General features: G+C 36.5%; 3 protein-coding genes across 5 annotated transcripts; 1 reads left to right on the forward strand and 2 right to left on the reverse strand.

Annotated features, from left to right (window-relative positions):
• Positions 1-1,568: 1,568 nt before the first annotated feature.
• On the forward strand, positions 1,569-5,416 carry LOC119084388 (rac GTPase-activating protein 1). Its single transcript, XM_037194356.1, has 11 exons — positions 1,569-1,727; positions 1,876-1,991; positions 2,059-2,261; positions 2,341-2,653; positions 2,718-2,988; positions 3,058-3,259; positions 3,329-3,403; positions 3,462-3,712; positions 3,782-3,914; positions 4,752-4,857; positions 4,926-5,416. Exons 2-11 carry the CDS (start codon positions 1,901-1,903, stop codon positions 5,000-5,002), a joined length of 1,722 nt encoding a protein of 573 aa, XP_037050251.1. The 5' UTR covers positions 1,569-1,727; positions 1,876-1,900; the 3' UTR covers positions 5,003-5,416.
• On the reverse strand, positions 5,030-11,036 carry LOC119084399 (syntaxin-4). The gene is made up of 9 exons (XM_037194366.1): positions 10,422-11,036; positions 10,197-10,307; positions 9,937-10,036; positions 7,632-7,687; positions 6,952-7,144; positions 6,803-6,876; positions 6,600-6,737; positions 6,421-6,531; positions 5,030-5,317 (listed from the first exon to the last, which is right to left on the reverse strand). Exons 1-9 carry the CDS (start codon positions 10,452-10,454, stop codon positions 5,246-5,248), a joined length of 888 nt encoding a protein of 295 aa, XP_037050261.1. The 5' UTR covers positions 10,455-11,036; the 3' UTR covers positions 5,030-5,245.
• A 3,026-nt stretch (positions 11,037-14,062) lies between these two features.
• Positions 14,063-21,791, reverse strand: LOC119084445 (protein cramped). 3 transcript variants are annotated; one of them, XM_037194443.1, is made up of 11 exons: positions 21,499-21,791; positions 20,776-20,961; positions 20,565-20,706; positions 20,238-20,501; positions 18,878-19,081; positions 18,626-18,816; positions 17,443-18,558; positions 15,806-15,949; positions 15,269-15,737; positions 15,045-15,214; positions 14,063-14,324 (listed from the first exon to the last, which is right to left on the reverse strand). In XM_037194443.1, the coding sequence occupies exons 2-11, from the start codon at positions 20,959-20,961 to the stop codon at positions 14,214-14,216; spliced, it is 2,997 nt and encodes a 998-aa protein (XP_037050338.1). In that variant the 5' UTR covers positions 21,499-21,791; the 3' UTR covers positions 14,063-14,213. The 3 variants fall into 3 exon arrangements, with proteins under 3 accessions (XP_037050338.1, XP_037050324.1, XP_037050331.1); XM_037194429.1 differs by having other exon boundaries at positions 15,045-15,737; positions 21,499-21,780; XM_037194436.1 differs by having other exon boundaries at positions 15,045-15,737; positions 21,488-21,780.
• Positions 21,792-22,485: the final 694 nt, after the last annotated feature.

Raw genomic sequence — 22,485 nt, forward strand, 5'->3', positions numbered from 1 at the left:
TAAAAAAATTCATCGTCACGGCGACAAGAATCGTCACAGGAGGTGGATTTTTGTATGAAATCCGCCATCGTCAACTGTAGAGTGTCACCCGCGTATTTGTACCTGCATGAACTCCCCAAAAATTACAGCCTTGGTGAATACATACTCGTAAACCAAAATGTAGACATTTCGGATAGTTGACTGTATACCCGTTAGCCTGATACTCAAAATTTCACAAAATGAGTACATTTTTCATAAATGCATACATATCACGTTCGTTTCAAAGTTCTGAAAGAACAGGTTAAGACACTCACGAAGTCGGGTGACCGCGGAGGACATAACGATTTGAAAGACGGATTCTAACTCATTCATTTTCATATTGTTTCGACAAAACAAAACCAAATCGTTCAAGATAAATCGACCGACTTTAGAGAATCGGTCATACCTGGGATGTACATTCATTGCTTTACTCATTACATATTGTGAAAAAATTCAACTTGAAAACAATTTTTTTTTTTTGTTAAAATGAAATCGTCATACGAAGATTCACAAACATATCCACAGGAAAATTTTGACGCCACCGCAGTCGTGATTAACTCGAAAGTGTCTTTACCTGTTCTTTCCCTAACCTTGGTTCGTTCCACTTCTCTACGGATGAAATATAACGATCTATGTGGTATTGAAACACACGCGGACATTCGTTGTGATTTTAATTTTTATGTAATCTTATTTTACAGCAAATTCGCTTTGATCTATCCAACGATATTGCAGAAGCAGAAGAAAAAAAAACAAGTAGTTTCGTTTTCCGTTACCTTGCTTAATGAATGTCCAGGTCTGGCCGATTCTTCCAAGGTTCTGAAAGAACAGGTTAAGACAACTACGGAGAGGGGTGACACCAAATTTTATAAACGCACTCACTAGAGATAGTGACGCAAATTGTGTATTACCGTCTTCGTGATCAACTCAGAGTTGTCTTAACCTGTTCTTTCAGAACCTTGGATTCTTCAAAATTCTTCGATTTAGCTTGAACGCACTCATTATTTTGGTCCAAATAATATGTAAATAAGTGAGTTAGAATTCGTTTTAAAATCGCTATGTTCTCCGCTGTGACATTAGTCCATACCTGTGAATTATATTCATTGCCTTTGCATCAATGAACGTCAACACAAGGTATGGTCGATTGTCAAGCTTTGTATGGAGCGGAGGAGATAGCGATTTCATATAAACAAACTGGCATCTCATGAGAGGTCAGTTTGTTTATATGAAAGCCAGATTCTGCATCTATAGAGTGTTATGATGAAAGAGATAGAAATATTTTGACAAGTACCCCAAGGCAACTTATAATAAACTGGTCTTCGGTCCTCTCGCTCTCAACGTAACACGTTGAAAGAGAAAGCAATATTTTGACAAGTACCCCAAGGCAAGTTAAATTAACTAGTCTTCGGATCTCTCGCTCTGATCATAACAGTCTATTTAAAATTTACGTCATCACTGCGCAAAGAATTCAAAAAAAGAGTAGCAACACTGTCAACACTGATTGAGGTGAATCTGTCAACATTAAAAATCTTGCAAATTCAAAAACCTTTCAAATTCACCACACAAACCTCAGCTGCTGTCAAATTTATAATATAACGACATTTTCGGACGCTAGATTGTTTGTTAGGAGATAATTTAGAACAAAAAATAGTCGAATTTAATAGAAACAATTGAATTAATTCTCGGAAGCCGGGCATTTCATTCCTGTAAACGTAAGTAGTGTCCAATTGTTGAGTTTAATAGTTGGTTTTCCATCTGAAAACCGTTGGTTCCGGTTACACCTACAACAGAGTTGTTTTTTCATTCTCATTTGAAAAACTTCCATTTATTTTGGCTAATGACCATTCATTTATTGTTTAGTGAAGTGGACAGGAAATTAGCGAAAATGTCTACTGACATCAACCTTTCGATCGTAGCTGCTCACGATGATTTACGTAGGTGTACCTACGTTTTGACGGACGGGACAGCCGAAACGGGTAAGTCTATTGATAAGCCAATGCGTTCATGGACCACGCTGACAAATATTCTTTTGCGAAAAAACAGAATTTTTGGAATTTGCACGTCAACAAGAGCATTGCCGTCTCCAATGGTTGAATTCATATAAGGAATCGCGCCGCTTACAGAAAGAATTGGATGCATCAATGAAAACTATTAGCGAATTGGAAACGAAATTGTACCATGCTCGTCGAATTTTGGATCAGGAATGCAAAGCACGTCGAGAAGCGGAGGAAGAACGAGATTCAATTGTAAGTACTGACGTTTGACCGATCAATTTGTGGGAATTTCCGCCAATAAATTGCTAACCGTTCAAATACCTTTCTTTAGGAGAAGAAGATGTGCACCATTCGTGAATTCCTGCAGAATGACGAGAATTTGAAGGAGGAAACTCGAAACCAATTGGCATTCTTGAACACTTGCCAAAAGAAGCGCAAATCAAAATTGAGTGCCGACAAGTATGGCAACGATATCAATTCGACGGGATCGTTCCTACACAATCTGTCCATAACTCGATCGGAAAATGATTTCTTGGAGATTGACAAACCGTTCAAGGCACATCGCAAATCGAACGTTAACGGTTCCTTCGTTGGAGCCAAACGTTCACGCCATAGTACCGATGGCAAACGTAAGAGTAGTACATGTACGTTGTGGGTTGTTAATTGAAATCATTCTGTAGTCGCTAATGAATCGTTGTCTTCCAACAGATCAATTAGAATTGGGTCCAAATGAAAAGATTGTTGCACATACCAAAGTAACAATTCCCCAGGATGATGGACCCATTCATGCCGAGTCGTCCATTCAAGCGGTTCCGCTCAACGAAAACAATAATTGTTATTCGCCATCAGCTCCGGCTTTGGTTGAAGAAGTGACTCCAAAAACCGTCACAAAGGCTTCGTACAGAAGCACGGCTAGAAGTCACAATTACACCAGCAAGACTTTCATTCGACCGGACACATGCAACCATTGCCAGAAAAAGTATGATCGCTTGGCGAGTTGTTAAATTGCACAGTAAAATTTTAAAACCAAAATTCTCTTGAATTTCAGGATAAAATTCGGAACGTCCGGATTGAGATGTCGCAATTGTCGGGTTCAACTGCACATAAATTGTGAAACTGATTTTAATGTTGCTTGTGTACCGCACAGCGCTGGGACACCGAATGCAAAAGGAATAGCTGGTACTATCGGAGATTACGCACCGAGCGATCCACCGATGGTCCCGGCGATTATTGTACATTGTATCAATGAGGTAATGAGCATGATCCGTTCATATCTACATGATGTACAAACTGACGATCGCTTTTTCCTTACCTTACAGATTGAGAAGCGTGGCCTAAATGAAGTCGGAATCTATCGAGTCTCTGGATCGGAGAGAGAAATCAAATCATTAAAAGTAAGTGCGGCATTCCATTCCGGAAGGTTGGGGAGTAATAAATACTTTTAATTTTCAGGAGCGTTTCATTCGGGGCAAAAGTCTTCCGAATTTGTCCGAAACGGACATCCATGTATTATGCGGATGCATCAAAGATTTCCTGCGTGGTCTTCGCGAACCACTGATTCCGACCCTTCTGTGGAAGGACTTCTGCAACGCCACCCAAAATACATCGTTCCACGATGCAGTTCGTGACATGTATGCAGCCATTGACAAGTTGCCACAACCGAATCGGGATACGTTAGCTTTCATCCTATTGCATTTCTTGCGGTAAGTAGACATTTTGACGTTGTTCGACATCGCACGGATGGTATCTAATTTCTCCAATCTTTTGTTTAGTGTTGCCGAATGTAAACAAGTTAAGATGCCGCCGTCAAACATTGCGAAAATATTCGGACCAACTCTAGTCGGATATTCTAGCAGTGATCCGGATCAGCATGCCATTTTCACCGAAACGATTATCCAAGCGGGTGTAAGTATGACAAAAATGTTTAACATTTTTATTGCTCAATGCCATCAGATTCCACCAGTCTTAACATGCTGATGTAATGATTACAAGTTTAAAAATTTATGTTTCAAATGCATTAATTCTTGACCTTGACATATCAAGGACAGGTGCCAATGCATTATCCTAGAAGAGCGCGAATGTCAACAAATAGAGGAGGGGATTCTTCTTCTCCAGCCACATTTGTGTTCAATTGTAAAAGTAACTTAGCATTCCAATGCATGACTCGGCTTTAGGAGAGACGTTTTTACAGTCATGTTTTTTGTCAGCCTCTTAAATTTTATGTTTAAATGACCAGAGTGACCCACATCAGTGTCCATTTTATTCAAAACATTTTCTAGAACTTCCCAAAATTGACACGAAAAACTCGTTGAGGAAATTAACGAATTTGTGGCACAAAAGCCACAAATACGATGAGGTGAACACACGACGACTATGGAGAAATAATAAAACGGACTAATTCTAACAATACGAACAGCTACAGCCACACAAAACACACAAAACCGACCTAAGAGAATGGCTCTCTTCTCACACCAATTTTTGTCTTTAGAAGTATTTGTTAGTATTCGTTGTTACTTAGACCTTGTCTGTCCTCTGGTTTTTGTCTATCAACACCTCTTGCTTTCCTCCTTTTCTTCTACCGTTGGTATTTTCCGATGGAATTGATGAAATCCTGGAAAAGCACCACGCAAGTACTTACACACCATGTCTGCTAAAATATACCGGCAACCGAGATACTATACAGTCGACAAATCATAATCCATCGTCCGACACATTCAAAAAAATTTATCATCTTCTTTACAGGTAATGGAAATGTTGTTGAAAGTCCCAGCCGACTTTTGGGAGCAGTTTGTTAATATAAAATCGGACGAAAATCAGAGCGAAAAAAATGAAAATCGTGAAGAATTCGGTAATTTATACGCTGACAGCCGGCAATGACGGTAAATGAACTAACGGTTTCCTTTCCTCTTCTTACAGAAATTGCTCCACGCTATCCACTGCGAAAGCAACCATTTTATGCAACATCACCACTTTCAACAATGCGCAAGAAATAAAACGGCATTATCATTACATAGAGTGTTCGAACGAAAACAAACAGAAATTTATTCTACAAATCGATGTCACAACGGCTAATTTTTACAAATGAAACATTTCGTCTTTCGCTTTTTTATATTTTACATTTCGCTTCTTCTTATTCTTCTAAGTACTTACTTTCAATTAGATGTAAATTGAAAAATTCTAATTTAAAAAAAAAGTATGGAAACGATGGTTTGATTACCTCGATTTGTTGTAAATTGTTACGTCAGCACCATGATGAATATTAATATCACCACCACTAAGACGACCCAAAATATTATCCAGAATTTTTTCTAAAAAATTTGTTTTTACTTTATATAAAGAGAATATTTTGATGGTCAGTCACTGGTTACAATTTTTTTTTAATTTATAGAATAAACAAAATGCAAGTATTTCCAATTGAGTTTTGAAAATGAATCAAATTTCCTCAATCACATAACTTCAATGTCATTGATGTACCTACTCAAAATTAGAAAATCGGAAGACAGACTACAGTTCGGAACAAGTCAAGTTCACTTCACAAAGTGTTTACTATCGCAAAATGTGTACATTGGAATGTAAAACGCCTTACTGGCCCTAAAATCATAGAAAATCGTCAAATGGTTTTCTTTTTGAAAATCCATTGTCAACGAATTTTTCAAATGTCTGTCCACTAGTTGTCTCTAGATTTGGCCCAACTGGCCATATGGGGTGCTTTGGAAAATTACATGTTTTGTTAATTTGATTAAATTTGCTATATTATTGCCTTTTGATAGAGCTTTCTTCACTTCGAGCGCTTTTTCCTACATTTTACAGGAGCACCTTTTGGTAGCCAGTCTCTGATGGTTGCTATAGTAGAGAATGTATTAAAACGTAAATCTCTAATCAGTCTGACCTGGTTGAAAATTTAACATTGAATACGATCGCTATTGTAAAACAGGTGTAACGAAAAACTAAAATGACGTTGACTACGTATCTACTAATTTCAGTGTATTACCTAGGTCTTTACAAGTCGATTGAGTTATTTCACATGACCAGCACTGCTGTTGATTCACGACGTGCGACCTACCGCAGTCATGATATGCTTTTTGAGAGAAAAATACTTTTCATTCATTCACTGATTGCTTCTGATTTTCACAGTTTTTCCGTATGTTGAAAATACAAAACTGATGGACAAACACTCAGATCATAGATCGTATGACTTTGGAATACGTGCTTCAATTTTAACTATCGAGTTTCGGGTTTCGATAGTGGATCTTCGCTCTAAATGTGTTGGCTATAAAATAGAATGTCTGGAGAAAGTCACATTCATGTCCAAATTCCAGACCTTATCTAATTGTGCGGATTTCGCGGAACTTTGTCACAAAAACTCAATTTTACTCGTAATTAATTGCTTGAGTCAAGCAGCTTGACGTACCTTCGTTGCTTTAATTTTCAAATTCTTTGCCTGTTCCAGTTCATCTGTTCCTTTGTCAACATTAATCGAGGCTGTCTGAGCATGATACTCGACCACTTGAATCAGTGTGCTCTGAAATACGAAGATTTGGCATTATTTACACTACATTGCTAATCACTGGCGTCGCTAAATAACTGAACCTGTTCCATAACCAACGTAGATATTCGTAAGAACATGTCCCGAACTTCGGTTAACGATTTCTCAATTTTCGCCAGTTCCGAATGCCGTACCAACAAATCTCGTAAATGACTTCGTGCATTTTCCGTCTCTTCGATGATCTGATTGGGAAAATGGAAACAACCTTTACTTGAGTTTATTGCTATTCGAAAGGAGGACCACTTACATTCCCAACGAATAACGAGGTCGTTTTGTTGTTTATTAGATTTTCCGTTTCCTCTTCGCTGAAATTTTGATCAACTGAAAGTCGGTAAAATATCTGAATCAAATGTTGTGCAATGACACCGGTGTATCAAATTAAAATTTAAATCTCACTTATTTTCGCCTGCCGGGTCAATGTTTTCTTCACCTTTTCCTCATAGACAACTAGGAAATGTTCGTGGTCACGCCAAGCTGCCAGAAAATCATCCCGTACGCAATAAAAATTTGTTCGTTTGATTCGTGAAAGAATTTCATGGTCATCTTTGAACGGTAAGTCTTTCTCTAAGTCACGCATTTTGTTAAATAACTGCAACAGTGTCGGAGAGAATGTTTTATTTTGACTTGAAAGTGATCAATGCCACGCAAAAAATTGGATATAGGTGTAGTAGATACAGCGGGATACTTTGGTAAGACTGCACAGTACACAATGGATTTAGCTTATCACAGACGGCAAACATATCACCAATATTATTATCGAATCTGTTACTTCTTCAGATCGAAGTATGTCGGAAATGTCGGAAACTGAAACCAAATCTTTTACTTCATTTGACTTTAACATACATTTTATTTTAAAAGAAACCCTATAGCCCAGAGCTGATCTATTATTTATGTCGCCGCTGTCGATAACAGATAAATAGTTGTGGTTCACTAAGGAAATCTTACATTTACAATGAAAATTCTTGTAAGCCCTAAGAAAGCTAATTTGAACTAGCTACTGTTAAGGAAAAAGGGTATACGAAAAATGTCGGAGGAGAATGTTATAAATAGGAGTAGACGTCTTTTTCCTGACTTACCTTTTGGCAGAGTGTCATGTTAGTTTGACGAAGTTTTTCCATTTTCTCCGGCAATGCTGTAAATGAGAAATTGTTAATAAACAAATTTAAGTCATGTCATCGTTGATGGTCGTTTTATAAAAATGCAGTTTAATTATAAAAATTCTGATATGCGATAAATGGTGGGCTGATTTCGAGGGTAAATACAGTCAGATTATTTTTTATCAATGTAGGGCATAATGCAGTGTCACTTCAAGATAAAATTAGTAGCTTTCATTCTTGTTTCCTGCGGCTGTAACGGGACGTACTCTACTAATACGAAGAAAATGTATTTCCGGACAATCTGATGTTATCTTAGTGGGTTATTCGGGAAGGAGTTAAGATCTACGTTCTGATGCTTTGCGGTGACTGTGACGATATTGTAAGTGTAAATTCAAACAACTTTTGTGTCATGAAAGAATTTTCAGAATCTAGTCCCTACCGTCTTGATTATCAACAAACAAAATTTTAGTATTTTCGTTCATATATCAACGAGTGCACAATATACGCGTAATAAGCAAATGATTGACTACAGCTTCATCTACATTTATAACGTTTGACTATCAACGTACAATGAACTATAATGAATTCGTTCAAGCGAACATGAATTGCTGTCGAATACACATTACGCTATGTTTTTGAGTAAATGAAATTCATCAAGCGTATGACGTTCATTAATTAGCCGTTCAATCTTTGTGGGGGTTGAAGTACTTTGAAACTTCTCCGATAAATTGTAATAAAAATTACTTTCTGTATCGCGATTAGTAGGTTTGTATTGTTGCAGGAATTAAGTTACATCATTAATTAGGCTGAAAATTGCCTTTGTATTTGAATTTATTTGGGAGTTTTGTTGATTTCAAACTGCACTCTGATCCTATCAATTACGGAAGTATATTCCACATTTGTTCAATTTATTACCTATGGACGAATAAATGGGATGAGGCTACCCTTTAATAGATTTATCGGTCCAGTGCTCACGATCTTATGAGCGGAAGTATTTGAAGAAAATAATTCTTTTTCAACAATTTAAATTTATTGAAGATTTTGAAAGTATTTCATTTACAGATGTGCCTATACGAAAAGCCAATATTCGATATTAGAAACATTGCGAAATGTCAGTCTTTTAAAAGACATTAATTTGCTTCAGTTGTTTTCCACTCATACAAACAAAACTGTTCATACGTCTTGATATGGTCTTAAGTATAGTTTCCACTTAAAAAGACCACTCCGTTTAGCCTCCGTTTACATGACAGTTGTAAAATAGAACAAAGGAACTGTCACCTAAACGGAGTAAAAAATTGAAATAAATTCAATTTCCACTTCATTTGCGTGACAGTTCTTTTGTTCTATTTTACAACTGTCATGTAGACGGAGGCTAAACGGAGTGCTCTTTTTAAGTGGAAACTATACTTTACTACTACTACCCGCGTGTAACTATTTCACCTGTATAATACCGCCACGGTAGAGTAAAATAATGTTTACTCTGTCGTGATACCGCACTTTTCTTTGTATCAGCTGAAAAAACAGGTGACGAAAATTCAAGTTACAATTTCACTGCCGTCGACTGTAAGTGTTGCAAAAGATAAAGCCAAAATGCTAACTAAAGATGAGTGTACAGTTCGTGAAAAATCATGATTAATAAAAGACGCAAAGTTTTAAATATGCGAATGAAAGTTTCTGTTTTATGGGATTTTTTGACCTGGGATTCGGAATATTCAACTTCAACTAATAAATTATCAATTAATTACATGAAACAGAAACTATATTTGGCACGTTCACAACTTCGGGCCGTAATTTTTCAATTATTTTTCAGTCATTTTTCAAAAACTCTGTCCTCGCATTAAGGCCAGGTTTAAGCAGCTTACTATCGCGCTGTTTACATGTAAAGGAAGGCGCTTTAACCTGGCCCCAAAATAAAAGGGAGTCGTAACTAACTGTTTTACTCTATGAGTTATAAGTCGACACTTCATTCATTTTGTCCATCTTCTACGTCGACTTATAATTATAAGTGTACATTGAAATATAGAACTTATCCTGCGAACAACAATCAATAGAATCTACGGAATATAAAGGAATTTTTCTACAGCGACTAGAAATCCCAGGTTGATAGTCAAGAGTTTTCGGAAACAACTAATTCAATTGAATCTTTTTTTTGACCCTCCGGTGGCAGGGTAGAAAGGACATATATCTAAAATAAACTAAATCGCTTCTCAGAGTTTTTTTTTGGTATCTAACCGCATCGGCCCCAGTTATACCAGCTCATTTTCGAATGCATTCCAGTACTTACAATTGTTGTTATTAATCGATGTAGACAGTTCAAGTAATAGGTTTCGCATGGAGTGTACATTTGACTTAATTTCATTAATTCCATCTCGTATATCCGAATACTGTCGAAAAAGAAACAACAACCAAATTAACTCAGTGTGTTATCGCACCTGCTCCGAATACACATGTACATCACACATAAATGCGTACCTGTGCGTCATAAACTATAGGTACCGAGACCTAGGTATTCTTATGAAAACGAATTTCCAATATATTACTTACCACATCCAACACCTGTGCTATTTGCTGATCAGCTGATGAAGGTTCCGGCTGTGTTGGACCAGTATTTTGTCGCTGTTGATTAAGTGGCAAATATGAAACAGCATCGCAATTCTATTTGAAACAATAAAAACGAATACCACAAATTACTTAAGCCTTAATTGAGTGCAATTGAAGAGGTGTTAGATACAAAATAGAAATTGTGAACGAAATTTTTTTTTTCTTTACTTTTTGTAGTTCAGCCAATCGATCTCGAACCATTTTTTGGTGGTTGATTTTTCTGGCAGTACAATCTTTCTTATTTTTGGTCTTGGTTGTAGTGACGACAAATTGTCGTTTTATCTTATTTGGAATGTAAAATCGCACGACTTATCACTTCGAGCTTCTTTATTTTTCGTTTTCACTAATTCATAAATTTGCAAAGTTTATACGAGACCGTATATATAACAACAAAAACGTTGACGACGACGAGAAGAGGAGAGAAAAAAAAAACGTTTGATACAATATTTTATAATAATGTTCTATCCGGTGTTAGCAACATGGTCGAAAAAATAAATTTGAAAATATGAACTGTATTTTAATGCACTTGTTCGTCATTTTAATTCCACATTATATGGATGTGAGACAACATCAATTACTATCAATTAATGTTGATGTGTGCAACAAAATATATAAACACACTTTAACACAATGTACCAACAAATCGCACAAGAAATCGCAAAAGAGTTGTACGAATTCACTTTGATGTACAGAAACTTATTATATTTTGCTCAACTAATTGATGAATAATATTCGGTTTTTTTTTGGTGTGAAAAAAGAGAACTGAATCCATCACCGGTTTGTGTAAAATAAACATTATGAATGTAGGAGGTGGTTTTAAGTTTCGCTTGCGTTAAGTGATCGTAATAATATATCGTTCTCTGGTGAACAGTCGTTTTGGAATTAACGATATTTTAATTCATTCAAAAGGAAATTGTCGTCATCCGATGTGTTTTGCGGTTAAAGTTATGCAGGAATTAGGAGGTACTAACAATCGACCGTACGCGCTTTTCATCTGAAGTCGATATTATACTAGATTAACGTTTGGACCCGTTCATACGAATTTCTCTGAAGCAACTAGCTCACTGAAGTCCATCCAAAGATATTTATTTTTACTAAACTCTAAAATGTATTACCGGGAGACTTAGAAAAGAAGACTCACCAAAACTACTTTCTAAAACGGAGGGTTATTAACGAACGTTATTCGTTTTCTGTTTGAGCGTTAAAAATAATTCAATTTACCAATATTTTCATCGAATTGATACTAATTTCGTGAAATTAATGGCCGAGTGTTTTAAAATTTAAAAGTAAGAATTCCAACGGTCATCCCATACATCGCTCGAGTATATCTTCCCGATAGAAAACTGTTCTGCCCGGAAGATCTTTCGTAGATTAAAGATATAAAAACGTATAATTAACCCACAACCTAGAAACAAAATTGATTGGAAAGTTCATGTAGTTTTAGTGAAGACTGGAACACAATCAAATAAATTGTAGTTGCAAATGTCGGCAGTTAATTACTGGCATTGAGTAAAAATGGAAATAATTTCTTCAAAATAAGATATATCACTGTGTTTAGGTGCAGGACATGGCGCTGCATACGTACAATGAGAAATTGCTGAAAAACCGTCGCACCTACTTCTCCCAAGTATTGCGAAAATCTTCCTAATACAACGAAAATTTTCTAACTGAAATAAATCGCTACCAAAGCTATCACTGTTGAACTGTCCAAGGATCGAAGTTCGTTAAGTGTATGCCTGTAAAACAATGAATTGATGAACTTACTCAAAATGTGTGTTTTTTTAACCTGTCACAGACGGCAAGCATATTAACAGTTTTACTATTCAATCTATTAATTCGATCAAAAATTTTTGGAGATTGATTTCAGAAATCTTGTACGTCATTTGTTTTGAACTTGATTTTTGCTATATAAGGCCTAATTTGTCAGAGCTTGTCGTTCATTCTTGCTGTCGTTGTCGATAAAATGTTAATAAGTTGCATGCTCGCTCACTGTACTGAACACGCACTAGAGAAACCTCCCTCTACCTTAATTTTGTACCTTGAAGGATTAAAGGAATCACCCTGAAACATGGCCTATTTTGAGAATTATAATTCTGTAAAAATTCCTAAAATTCTTTAATAAAAAAATCCTACAATTTAAGACTCTTAAATTCCTGAAGCTCCTAAAAATTCTCAAAATAAATTGCCGAAAATAGGCACTGGAAACCTATTTTTTGAAGGCATTGATCGTAAAATTAAAACTCCAAAATTTATTCACACTTTTCGTTCGCGAACGACATTACTATTTCAATAATTTGCATTTGTATCGACTTGTTGTACTCGGCAAGGGCATGAAGTGTTTTCTGTCGAAATCGTATTTTCTTATCATTTTGATTGTAAGAAGATATCGTCTATACCAATGTTGTGATAAGTACAATGTAGGTGGGTTTGACTTAGTTACTATCGCTTTCAATCTAGACACAAAATATGTATAGAAACTCTGGCATATATATAATGGTATTTTCGAGCTAAATTATTTAAATGTCGCAAAGTTTTCAGAAGAATTGATTGAAGAAAGTGATAAGCGCGTAATGAATTGGAGCATTGTGCAAATAGTTTGCTAGTTTGCCTTCAATGTACATTCGGTTGATAGTTTGAAATTGAGAGAGGAAATTAATTTTTTTGAATAACATATTTTATCAAGCTCTACTATAAGTTGTTTTAATCGTAACTCCAATTCTAAACTTTTGTTTGTGGCTAACGTAGTCGTTACTTCTGCTGTTTAATCAAAATCTATCTTAAGTCTTAAGATGCGAAATCTTTTACTTAGTTAATTTTACCACATAATAGAGGATGATAAAAGTTCATTACATGCTTATGCACGGTAAAGTGCACTGCTGTGACAGGGAAAATGTACAAACATGTAAAATGTGTTACGTCACTGCTTCTAAATGAGGCACGTGTGATTACTCCACTCGCCTTCGGCTCATTTCGCAAACCTCGCACTTGCCTAAACAAATATTTACAAACAGTGACATAACATACTATAAACGGTCGTCAGGTCTTCCTTCCTTAGTAAGGAATCCTTACGTCTTCACAATTTGAAATTATCGTCTAGAATCTCACCAATTTTTCCAATCGAAACCGACATGATATGCTTAATGTGTGAGTTACCGATATTTGCTTAACAAATGAAGAACTAGATCTTCCTTTTTTGGATATTTGTTAACTACTTGTACGCGACAGAATGGAAAATGTTAAAACTGATTTTTTTAATTGGTCACCACACCACATACCACAACTGATCCACCTACGCTTAAAATTAGCTAACTCAAAAAGATATAGTTCACTCAACTAGATAGGACAAGGATCAGTTCAATTAACTTTGATTTATTTTAGCTTTACTGATCAATGAAATGTTAGTATGGCAGCGTGTATTTTCATCCTGTAGCATGGGCGAGGAAGTTAAATGCACAGGAATGTACCGAAGGAAATTAATAGACTTTATAATGCCTAACTTATGCGTAATCGATCACACTGGTAAAGGTGATTAATAATCTTGAAGAAAGTAAGTTGTACCTGGAATCTATTCCTTCCGGCTATTCAAGGTATCAATAAGTTGATGAAGAGAATAAGTTTAAACCTAAAAGCCTAACCTTCATATCATCTAATTTACTTCGACGGATGTTAACGGATGTCCGTCTTACATTGTTTTTGATGAAAAAAAAACTATTTCATTGATAACTTGCCATTGAAAAAATACGTTGAATTTTAATCGAATCTCCACAGATGTTTCACGAGTTTCAAGGAACAAAAAAGGTTTTTCTTTAAAAAATATTTCTGCTTTTATTTTGAATGCGTACATCAATTTGATATATAAAGTTAGGTATTTTTACAATATGAAACCGACACTGGCTTTTCTGTTTTGTTTGCGTTTGTTGTTATTTGTTTCCCCACCATGAATTTCCCAATTCAATCAACTCACTTCTCAAGCGTCTGTTCCTGGTGTATCATCTCTTTTGCCAGTTGTTCAAACTTCATCATATAATCCACACTACCTTCGGTTATAGCCGACAAATTGCTGCTATCAGCCTGGAAGTTAAATTGATGGTCTTGGTAAAAGGCTCGAGATAATCTCTGCAATATTGTTCTGAGCTTTACAGAGTTAATGTTGAATTATCTAGCACACACAAAACGGCGACACAAAATTTAATTTCCGCAGAATCACACATTTCCCTCACCGACATGTTTTGCTTCTATCAAACGCAACGGGTTTAGGATTGACAAAACTGTATTTGAGCAATGGGAAAGATTTTTCATTCATTAACACAAAGTTGTTGCACCATCATCATGCTTCGACATAGATTGAGCTGGATTAACAGCATTCACGTCTATTTGTACGACCAGTTGATTGAAGTGGTTATATTTATCGGAATTCAACGATCAGACCCGATCCACACTGAATCATATCGTGGGATTAGGGCGATTTTGACCTTTTGATCCAAGTTGAATGAATAAATTGGTTAGAAGATTGGGGTGGATGCACGTACATTTATTTTTGGCTAACTTACCATAAGTTTATAGAGGAAAGAAAGGTTGGTTCGAAACAAACAGAAAGCTAGGGATTTTGGTCTAACAAGAAGCGGAAAGAACGATGTAAAAGAGAAATGTGTTTCGAGTCGACGCATTCAATCTTGCTTTTCGAGTTCGACAACGTTAATAACTACAGCAGTAATCCGAAAGAAGTCAACTAAATTTATTGTAAGAGCCTTAAGCAACTGCATTCTAGATTTATGCTGGAATTTTACTTACGTCTCGATTGGGCGATTTTCTGCGCTTATCTGCATCGCATGAAGAGTCCAATTGCCCCAAAAAGCTACTCAATGAAAAATCATTGACATTATCTTCGAACCATTTCGGATCGGTTGGCGATTGACGCAATATTGTCATAGGACTCATTGGCGGTTGGTTGTACGAGAAATCTGTCAAAACAAGCGATTTATCGACTGCAGCTACAAAATAAGAACCCTGTTTACATTCATCCATATTTCCGTTGGACATAGGAGACGGCAATGACAGATCCATAATCGATTGAATGCACGGATCGTCGTCAACTTCGGCTGGTTTTTGCGGTTGTTCCGGTGATCGGGATTCGTCGATTATTTCGATAACCGAATTCGATGAACTGGCAGTTTCGATGGACTTGTCGGACGTGGTTACCGTTGCAGACGACGTTGTAGGTGCATCGACATCGTCCGTACTTTTATTGCTTTTATGCGAATCAACGTTATTGTTCGAAAATGATTTTTTCAAATGATTCGCTTCTCGCGAAATGGTTGATGTCAGACCATTTGGTCGAATGATTCCATTCGTCATAAAGTCCATACCAGCTGTAACAACACTTTGTGCCATTCCCGGTTGCAGTGGAAGAATGCGCTGTACAATCACTTGCTTTGACGGCCGATTGTTACGAGATTTGAGCCAGCGTGATTGCTTATTCCGAGACTGTTGACAAGTAGAAATGTTAGTAATCAGGGCTTGTACTTGTTTGGCGATAATGTCGATGTACTTACGTTTAAACTGAGTTTGTATGCCTCAATGTGAGACAATCCTCCACGCAATGGTAAAACTGGTTGTCGAAAGAGTCCGTTATCGTTATGTGATGATGGATAGATTTTGTTGGATACGAAACTTCGTGGAAACACTTCAGTTGAATTCTAAAAAATATCAAAAATAAAGGAAATGAAAACGATGATCTCGTGAATTGCAATGAATGACTAATTGTGTTGGTTGTGCCCTTTCCATTTTGTTAAATTATTTTATCTTAACGTTGAATGAGGAAGAATATCGAGAAAAATTGTCTGGAAAATGGGTAAGTTGGGACGTTATAACAACGAGTTTTTTGAAAACATGCGCCTTGATCCTTGTGAAGATCGATTGCTTCAATTTTACTTTGTACCATTTTTGGCTTGGCTTGATTATAGCTCCCATGGAATAACACTACACAGATCTCCCACACCTCCTAAAATCTCCTAGAACTCTTAAAATGATCCCTAAAGTCAATAAAATTGAACTGAAACTCAACTAGAAAAAATGTAAAAAAGAAAATCGTAACGAGCGGAAGCTTCCAAAATTCTCCTCAAATAAAAGCTAAAAAAGTTCCTAAAATTCCTGAAATAGGAAGATTTTCAAAGCGTGGGAATTCTGAATACATTCCTTTCCCCATCAATCTCATCAAAGACTGGTACTATTCCCGCCACTGAGAAAAGTTTTCTTGATTATCTCGAATTTTCATTTATTTTTTCATTTTTCGTGTATCTTTTCGAAATAACGAAAACTATTTATCGATTTTCCAAAATCTCCTCAATTTTCCATAATTTTCTCGATTTTCCAAGATTTTCTCGATTTTTCAAAATTTTCTCGATTTGAGATATTTTTATCGATTCTCTTGATTTTTTCTTATCTTACCAGCTGTTGGGTGAATCAGATTCCTTGACTGTCTGAACTTCTCAATAGTATTTTTATTTTGATGGTCACAAAAGCATAATTAGAAGAAGAACTACAAGAATGGTCTAAATCTCTCATAATTTATAAAACTTAAAAAATCGTGAATTGCGGCACTCGCTTCACTCATTAATTTTTGTACTATTTATTCGCTTTTACTATTGAAATAGATACAAATTTTGTTTAGCAGCAGCAGCTAGAACATTGGTTTCTTTTGAGAACTACTCCCAGATAGTTGAACCGATACCACCCATTTTTGAACTTGACCTGAGTATTTCAATACTTCATCGAATAAAAAAAAGTTTTTGAAAATCCGTTGAGATTTACTCAAGTTAACGTGTTAACAAAGAGCACAACATTTAACGTTTTTTTAACCTGTCACAGACGGCAAGCATATTAACAGTTTTACTATCTGATCTATTACTTCATTAATTGAAGCTTGTCGTTCATTATTGCTGTCGTTGTCGATAGCAGATGACAGCCGTCTGTAACGGTTTAATCAGTGAATGTGTTAAGTGCGGTGTTTCTTTTGTAAGACCCATGACTTACAGTCAAGGGAATAAAATCGATAAAATTGAGAAGTCGAAGAAAATTGAGAAAATTGAGAAAAATTTTCCATATTTTTTGGATTTTTTTTTGTTTTGGTGAATTTTGAGAATTTTTTGACTTGATTGAAACATAAAAAGTAAAAAGCATCGAAACTTACCCGAGACTTATTAAGTCTATTATCACAGAAATGGCCGCATGAGCAGTTGCTTTTCTTCTTAACTTTATCAGTCATATTAGCCAACGCCAGCAATTGTTTCAGTTTATTTCCCAAATCATTCTTTTTCTGCACATTCATTGGTTCCAGAACAATGTCTGTGGAAGCTATTGATTCATTACCCATAGTCGAGTCAGTCTTAATTGGTTCGATCCACTTGTATTCCAGGCTCACTTTAAAGTCCTTGCCGAACATAATGTATAAATCGCCAACAGTCAGATCACCCACATTCGATATGGTCCAGCCGCGCTTTATTTCTCGGATTACATCGTCGTTGAGCAGTGGCCGAAAGTGGTCTTTGCGTGTGTCGTTTTTCTTTTTCGTGCATTTCTTTTTGCTAGACTTCGGTTCACTTGTTCGCGGTGCTTCAGTTATCACAATTTTTGTGTCGTCGACGTTGTCGCCATCGGCCGAGCCTGTTATGAATTCTTTGATGTCAATCAATTTGATTTCATCTTTATTGTCCATGGTTTCGTTTGTTATGGTGAATGATATGTCCATCGAGAACGCCTCCTTTTTGTCGGTGTCGTCAAATACCGACTCCATGTGCTTAATTCCATCGATGTCGAATGCATGCGAAGTGGAGGCGGTTGGAGTTATTCCACCACTGACATCCTGTTGACTCGAGCACTGACCATCAGCATCGTCTTTTTTCTCTGCGCTACATGAATCTGAGATTTTCGAGTCCGACTCAGTTTTGATCTTCTTTCCTTCAACCGTTTTCTTCTCAGCGCCGCTATCGTGACGTTGGCGTTTCGACGTTTTGATAATTTCCTTGAGCACGTTCAACCGTTCCGTACAGAGAGATTCTCCTTTCACCGTAACACCGATACGATCTTCGTATGAATTCAGGCAAATGCTGTTACTGCTCATGAACTCTGCCAAATTAACCATTGGTCGATGAATGGTTGTGTCAACTGGCGGTGCTAGACAGAAAATTGATTCGGAATTTTTGAATGTTTGAAATGTATCGGGATCGATGTGATGTTTGATCTCATTTGAAGAATTTTTGCTGTTTGTTGGCGTCTGATTTGCAGCAAGGCTCATCGTTTGTTCGCACTGAAAATTGTGAAATGGAACAAAATGAGTAAATTGATGTTAGCGACAGAATTGCACAAGAACATACCAAACGGATATCTCTGCTTCTCCACCGCACCTCGAACGTTTTCAGCAGACTTAGCACACGTTTTTGTAATGGCAATATTGTCTTAACTCGGGGATTTTGCGCTAACGTTTGAACACGCCCCCATGAATCAACGTTGGCTGGTTTCAGGTAAACGTCGACTTTCGATGGAAGTTTGATCTCCTCCTGCCATTCTATACGGATGCAGAAAAACTCGTTAAAATCATTTTCATTTTTCATTTGAATTCCGTTCACCTTCCATTTGATTCAATTGACGAAGTGCTTTGCACGACGGTGTCTTGATGCGAATATTTTTTCCCTTCACGCGAATGCTGACCGAACCGTGGTACACCAGTTCCTTTAGTTTCATACAAGCCTTTGCATTAACAAACACCAATTTCTTGCGCATTTCACCATAGTTGATCAATGCATACAGTTCCTGTGCGTGCTTCTTAATGTCTGCAACGAAGAAGACACAAAATTTATTCATTTTTCGTTTCGATTTCATTTATTTGTCTGACACCCTCTGTTCATCCCGTGACCGCAGTCTGCCATCAACAATGTTTATAAACAGCTGAATGTAGTGTAAATCGTAGAAACAAGCAATCCTACTTTCGGGGTAATTTGAGTGCATACAGTGCTAAACTGAGGAGAATATTGCACTGCTGCCGAGTACACCCGAAAGTAGAGTTCCGCAATTTATGAGATCCACTTACTTCAATTATTCAAATACATTGCCTATAACACCATGCCAGTAAATTTCGAAGAACCTTGTCGTAAGAACAGTCTAAAAATTGATGGTCTTGAGAAAAGGTGGGAAGTCTTGGTAATCTGACGGGAAGCTGGTCACAAGAATAAAGTTTCTAAGAAGCTTTCTGCTTACTAAAAAGGTATCAAAGTATCAAAGTATTGAATCTTGAAGATCGTTGCACTTCATAGCCTTAGATTTCGAGGAGTCTCTTAATGATAATGGGTATAACTATTGTTGCTATGATTCCAACGAGTGATGTTTTGTTTAGGTAATTGAAATTCATAGTAGCCGATTCAAGTAGTCCAAACGATCTTTGTACAAATTAATTTTCACTTCAAATAAACCGTTCAAACGAATCTGCCCATATTTCAATTATCCCGATGAGAACTAACTTCCGAGGTAAACTATTCCTCCAACAACTACAATCTGAAAACTTTTGGGTGCATCCCAATATTTGCGTTAGACATAATCGAATTTCTTCTATTTTAGCGTATCTTTGAGTGCCATTAGAAGTGAACTAAAAAAAACAACTCAACAGAACTTCGGTCACTCACCGCAAGACACTCATACATTTTTGGCAATGACATTGTAGGTCAGAGTGACAAAATGAGAATTGTTGGCAGATGTGATCGTCAAACAATTCTCATGACTTTGTCTGTACACTTCATCGATTCGATTTCACTTAGACATTGTCCTTAGTAATAGCACTAAAGCATAGATGTTGGTATAGGTGGCATAGCTACAAATTCATTCGTTTTTTGAAAGTCTATAAATATTTGATTAGGACGAAATTCCACCCAGAAATATGGAATCCCATAAATCACCGTTCCCTTATCAACGCATTCAATTTTCACGACAACCTACCATCAGAGAAGCGGAGATACTTGATGACTTTGTGAAAGGTCTGATAATAGATAAATCGAACATGATCCTTCGTCTTGTAGGTTGGATCTGTAGTGCTTTTCCGACGTTGCTTAGCATTAACATAGTGGGAAATGGCGTCAAAGTCTTTTCCATACTCGTTCAGTGCTTCGAAAAATAAATTTCGTTCGATATTCGTCCATATCACACGCAATGGGCGCGTTTGCACTGGTGTCTTTTGTGTGGGTCGTTCGTCTTTGCTAGAATCTGACTCAAACAAATCAGTTGAACATGTCGGTGCAATGTTAAACGAGATGTCGTAAAACTTACCTTTCTTATCATTTTGAGACGGTGAAACGGGCCGAATTGAGTCCATTTTCATTTTCTGTATGACACGAGCACTGCTGCGTAGAGCCGGACTGCTGAGAGTTGTCACGGACCCGAGGAGTACTTCTTCTTGAACTGGTGCCAGCTACAATGTTTGCAAAGAATTCTTGTTTACTTTTTGAACCGTCCAGGCGTATTTTGCGTTGATTCTTACCTCAAGTTTTAACTTGTCATCGCACAATTTCCCTTTGTTAGGCTGGTCGTCATTTATCGGACTAAAGTCAACTGACTTCTTGGCAGGCTCATCTTTTTTATTGCTTTCGGTTTGGGAGGCTGGTTTCACTAATTCGGTGGAAGTGACCATAGTCTCGGTGGATGTGGAAGCCTTCGCAGGACTCATCTGTAATGAGTATTAGCTGAATGCTCACTGTCTAGATCTCTTACTAAAATTTTCTTTTTTCTTTCGTATTGTGCATATAATACACGCTCCACTTCGAATTTTCTACAAACAAACTGAGCGTAAAAATGTAAACATGGCCTCACATGCAAAATGTCATTTTTGTATTATGAATTTGTAAACAAAAAATATGAACTTTCAGCAGCTATAAGAATTCTATAGAAGAAATCGCAGAACACGAAAACCGAAATTAAAATGCATTGAGACCAAAACATCGCCCCACATCGCCACAGAGTAAATCGGAGACGGACAACTAACATTTTAATTTAAAAAAAAAAACTTCCGAATTAAAATCTGTGTACGGTTGACTCTGACAAAAAATTGCTTTGGACACAAACTTTATCTGATAGTAAATTCCACGACAAATCAAGTGAGAAAACATTTGTCAACACCGAAAATGTAATTATACCCGCGAAATGATTGAATTCCATTTCCATGCTCAAGGATCCGAATGAATATCAAAATTTACCTCTAAATCACCAATAAAATGGCGATAAATTCCTTTTTTTGCGACGAATACAAATATTCAATTTGTTCTCAATTTATTTCGCTGAATAAATCACCGAACCTATGATCGTAACCACAGACACAATCGCACAAGTAGCATTCATTTCATTCCTTTAGAGATTCTTTGTGCTATTTGTAAATAGATTTTATAGATTACGAACAGAAACCAAATAGGAATTATTGTTTTAAACGAACATTTACATTAAAAAAGCGTACAATTTCATATTTGAAAAACGAGAACTACGGCTAAATGTCATTAAACCATTGACGTTTCGTTAAGAATACAGATCTCCGTGTTTCACCACGACGTCACTGTAATCGCATCGAAGATTTTTTTGCACATCCGCCAACTTCAGCACTGAAACTTTGACGGTAAATTCAAAACGAATAGAAATCTAACACGCCATTGAATCATTTGAATGCAATTAATGATTTTCATTCGTTTCCTACATGCAAACACGTACTCGAGATATAGGTTATGTATTTCATTCTCACAATAACAGATAGTGGGCGTAATTATAACACGTCTTTATCGACTATCGATTACTGTGTTATGCTTATAATAAACTGTAATTTTATATGGAGAATTTATCGACAGTACTAATAATTTACTGAACATTCTTCAACTAAATGCATAGAGAGATTCTAACTAATTTATGCTGTAGTGAAACTAGACGTTTAAAGTATTTAGATGACTTAAACAATATATTTGTAGATAATCAGCACGGTCGGTATAAATTTCATACAAAAACTGCAGTTTATCATAAGCATAACTATAGCCATTTGTTGGGTCACTGAATGAAAGTGTTGCGACGATTAAAAAAAAATTGAATATTTCTTTCGATCACCCAGTTCTAGTTTATTAAGAAATGTGAGAAAGGTTCATTTAATTTTCATCTGCACCAGATGCAATTAATATAATCAATGATTATTAATCATAGCACTGAATCAGTATATATA

The sequence above is a fragment of the Bradysia coprophila genome, chromosome X (assembly GCF_014529535.1).
Source record: "Bradysia coprophila strain Holo2 chromosome X, BU_Bcop_v1, whole genome shotgun sequence".
Taxonomy (NCBI): Eukaryota; Metazoa; Arthropoda; class Insecta; order Diptera; family Sciaridae; genus Bradysia; species Bradysia coprophila.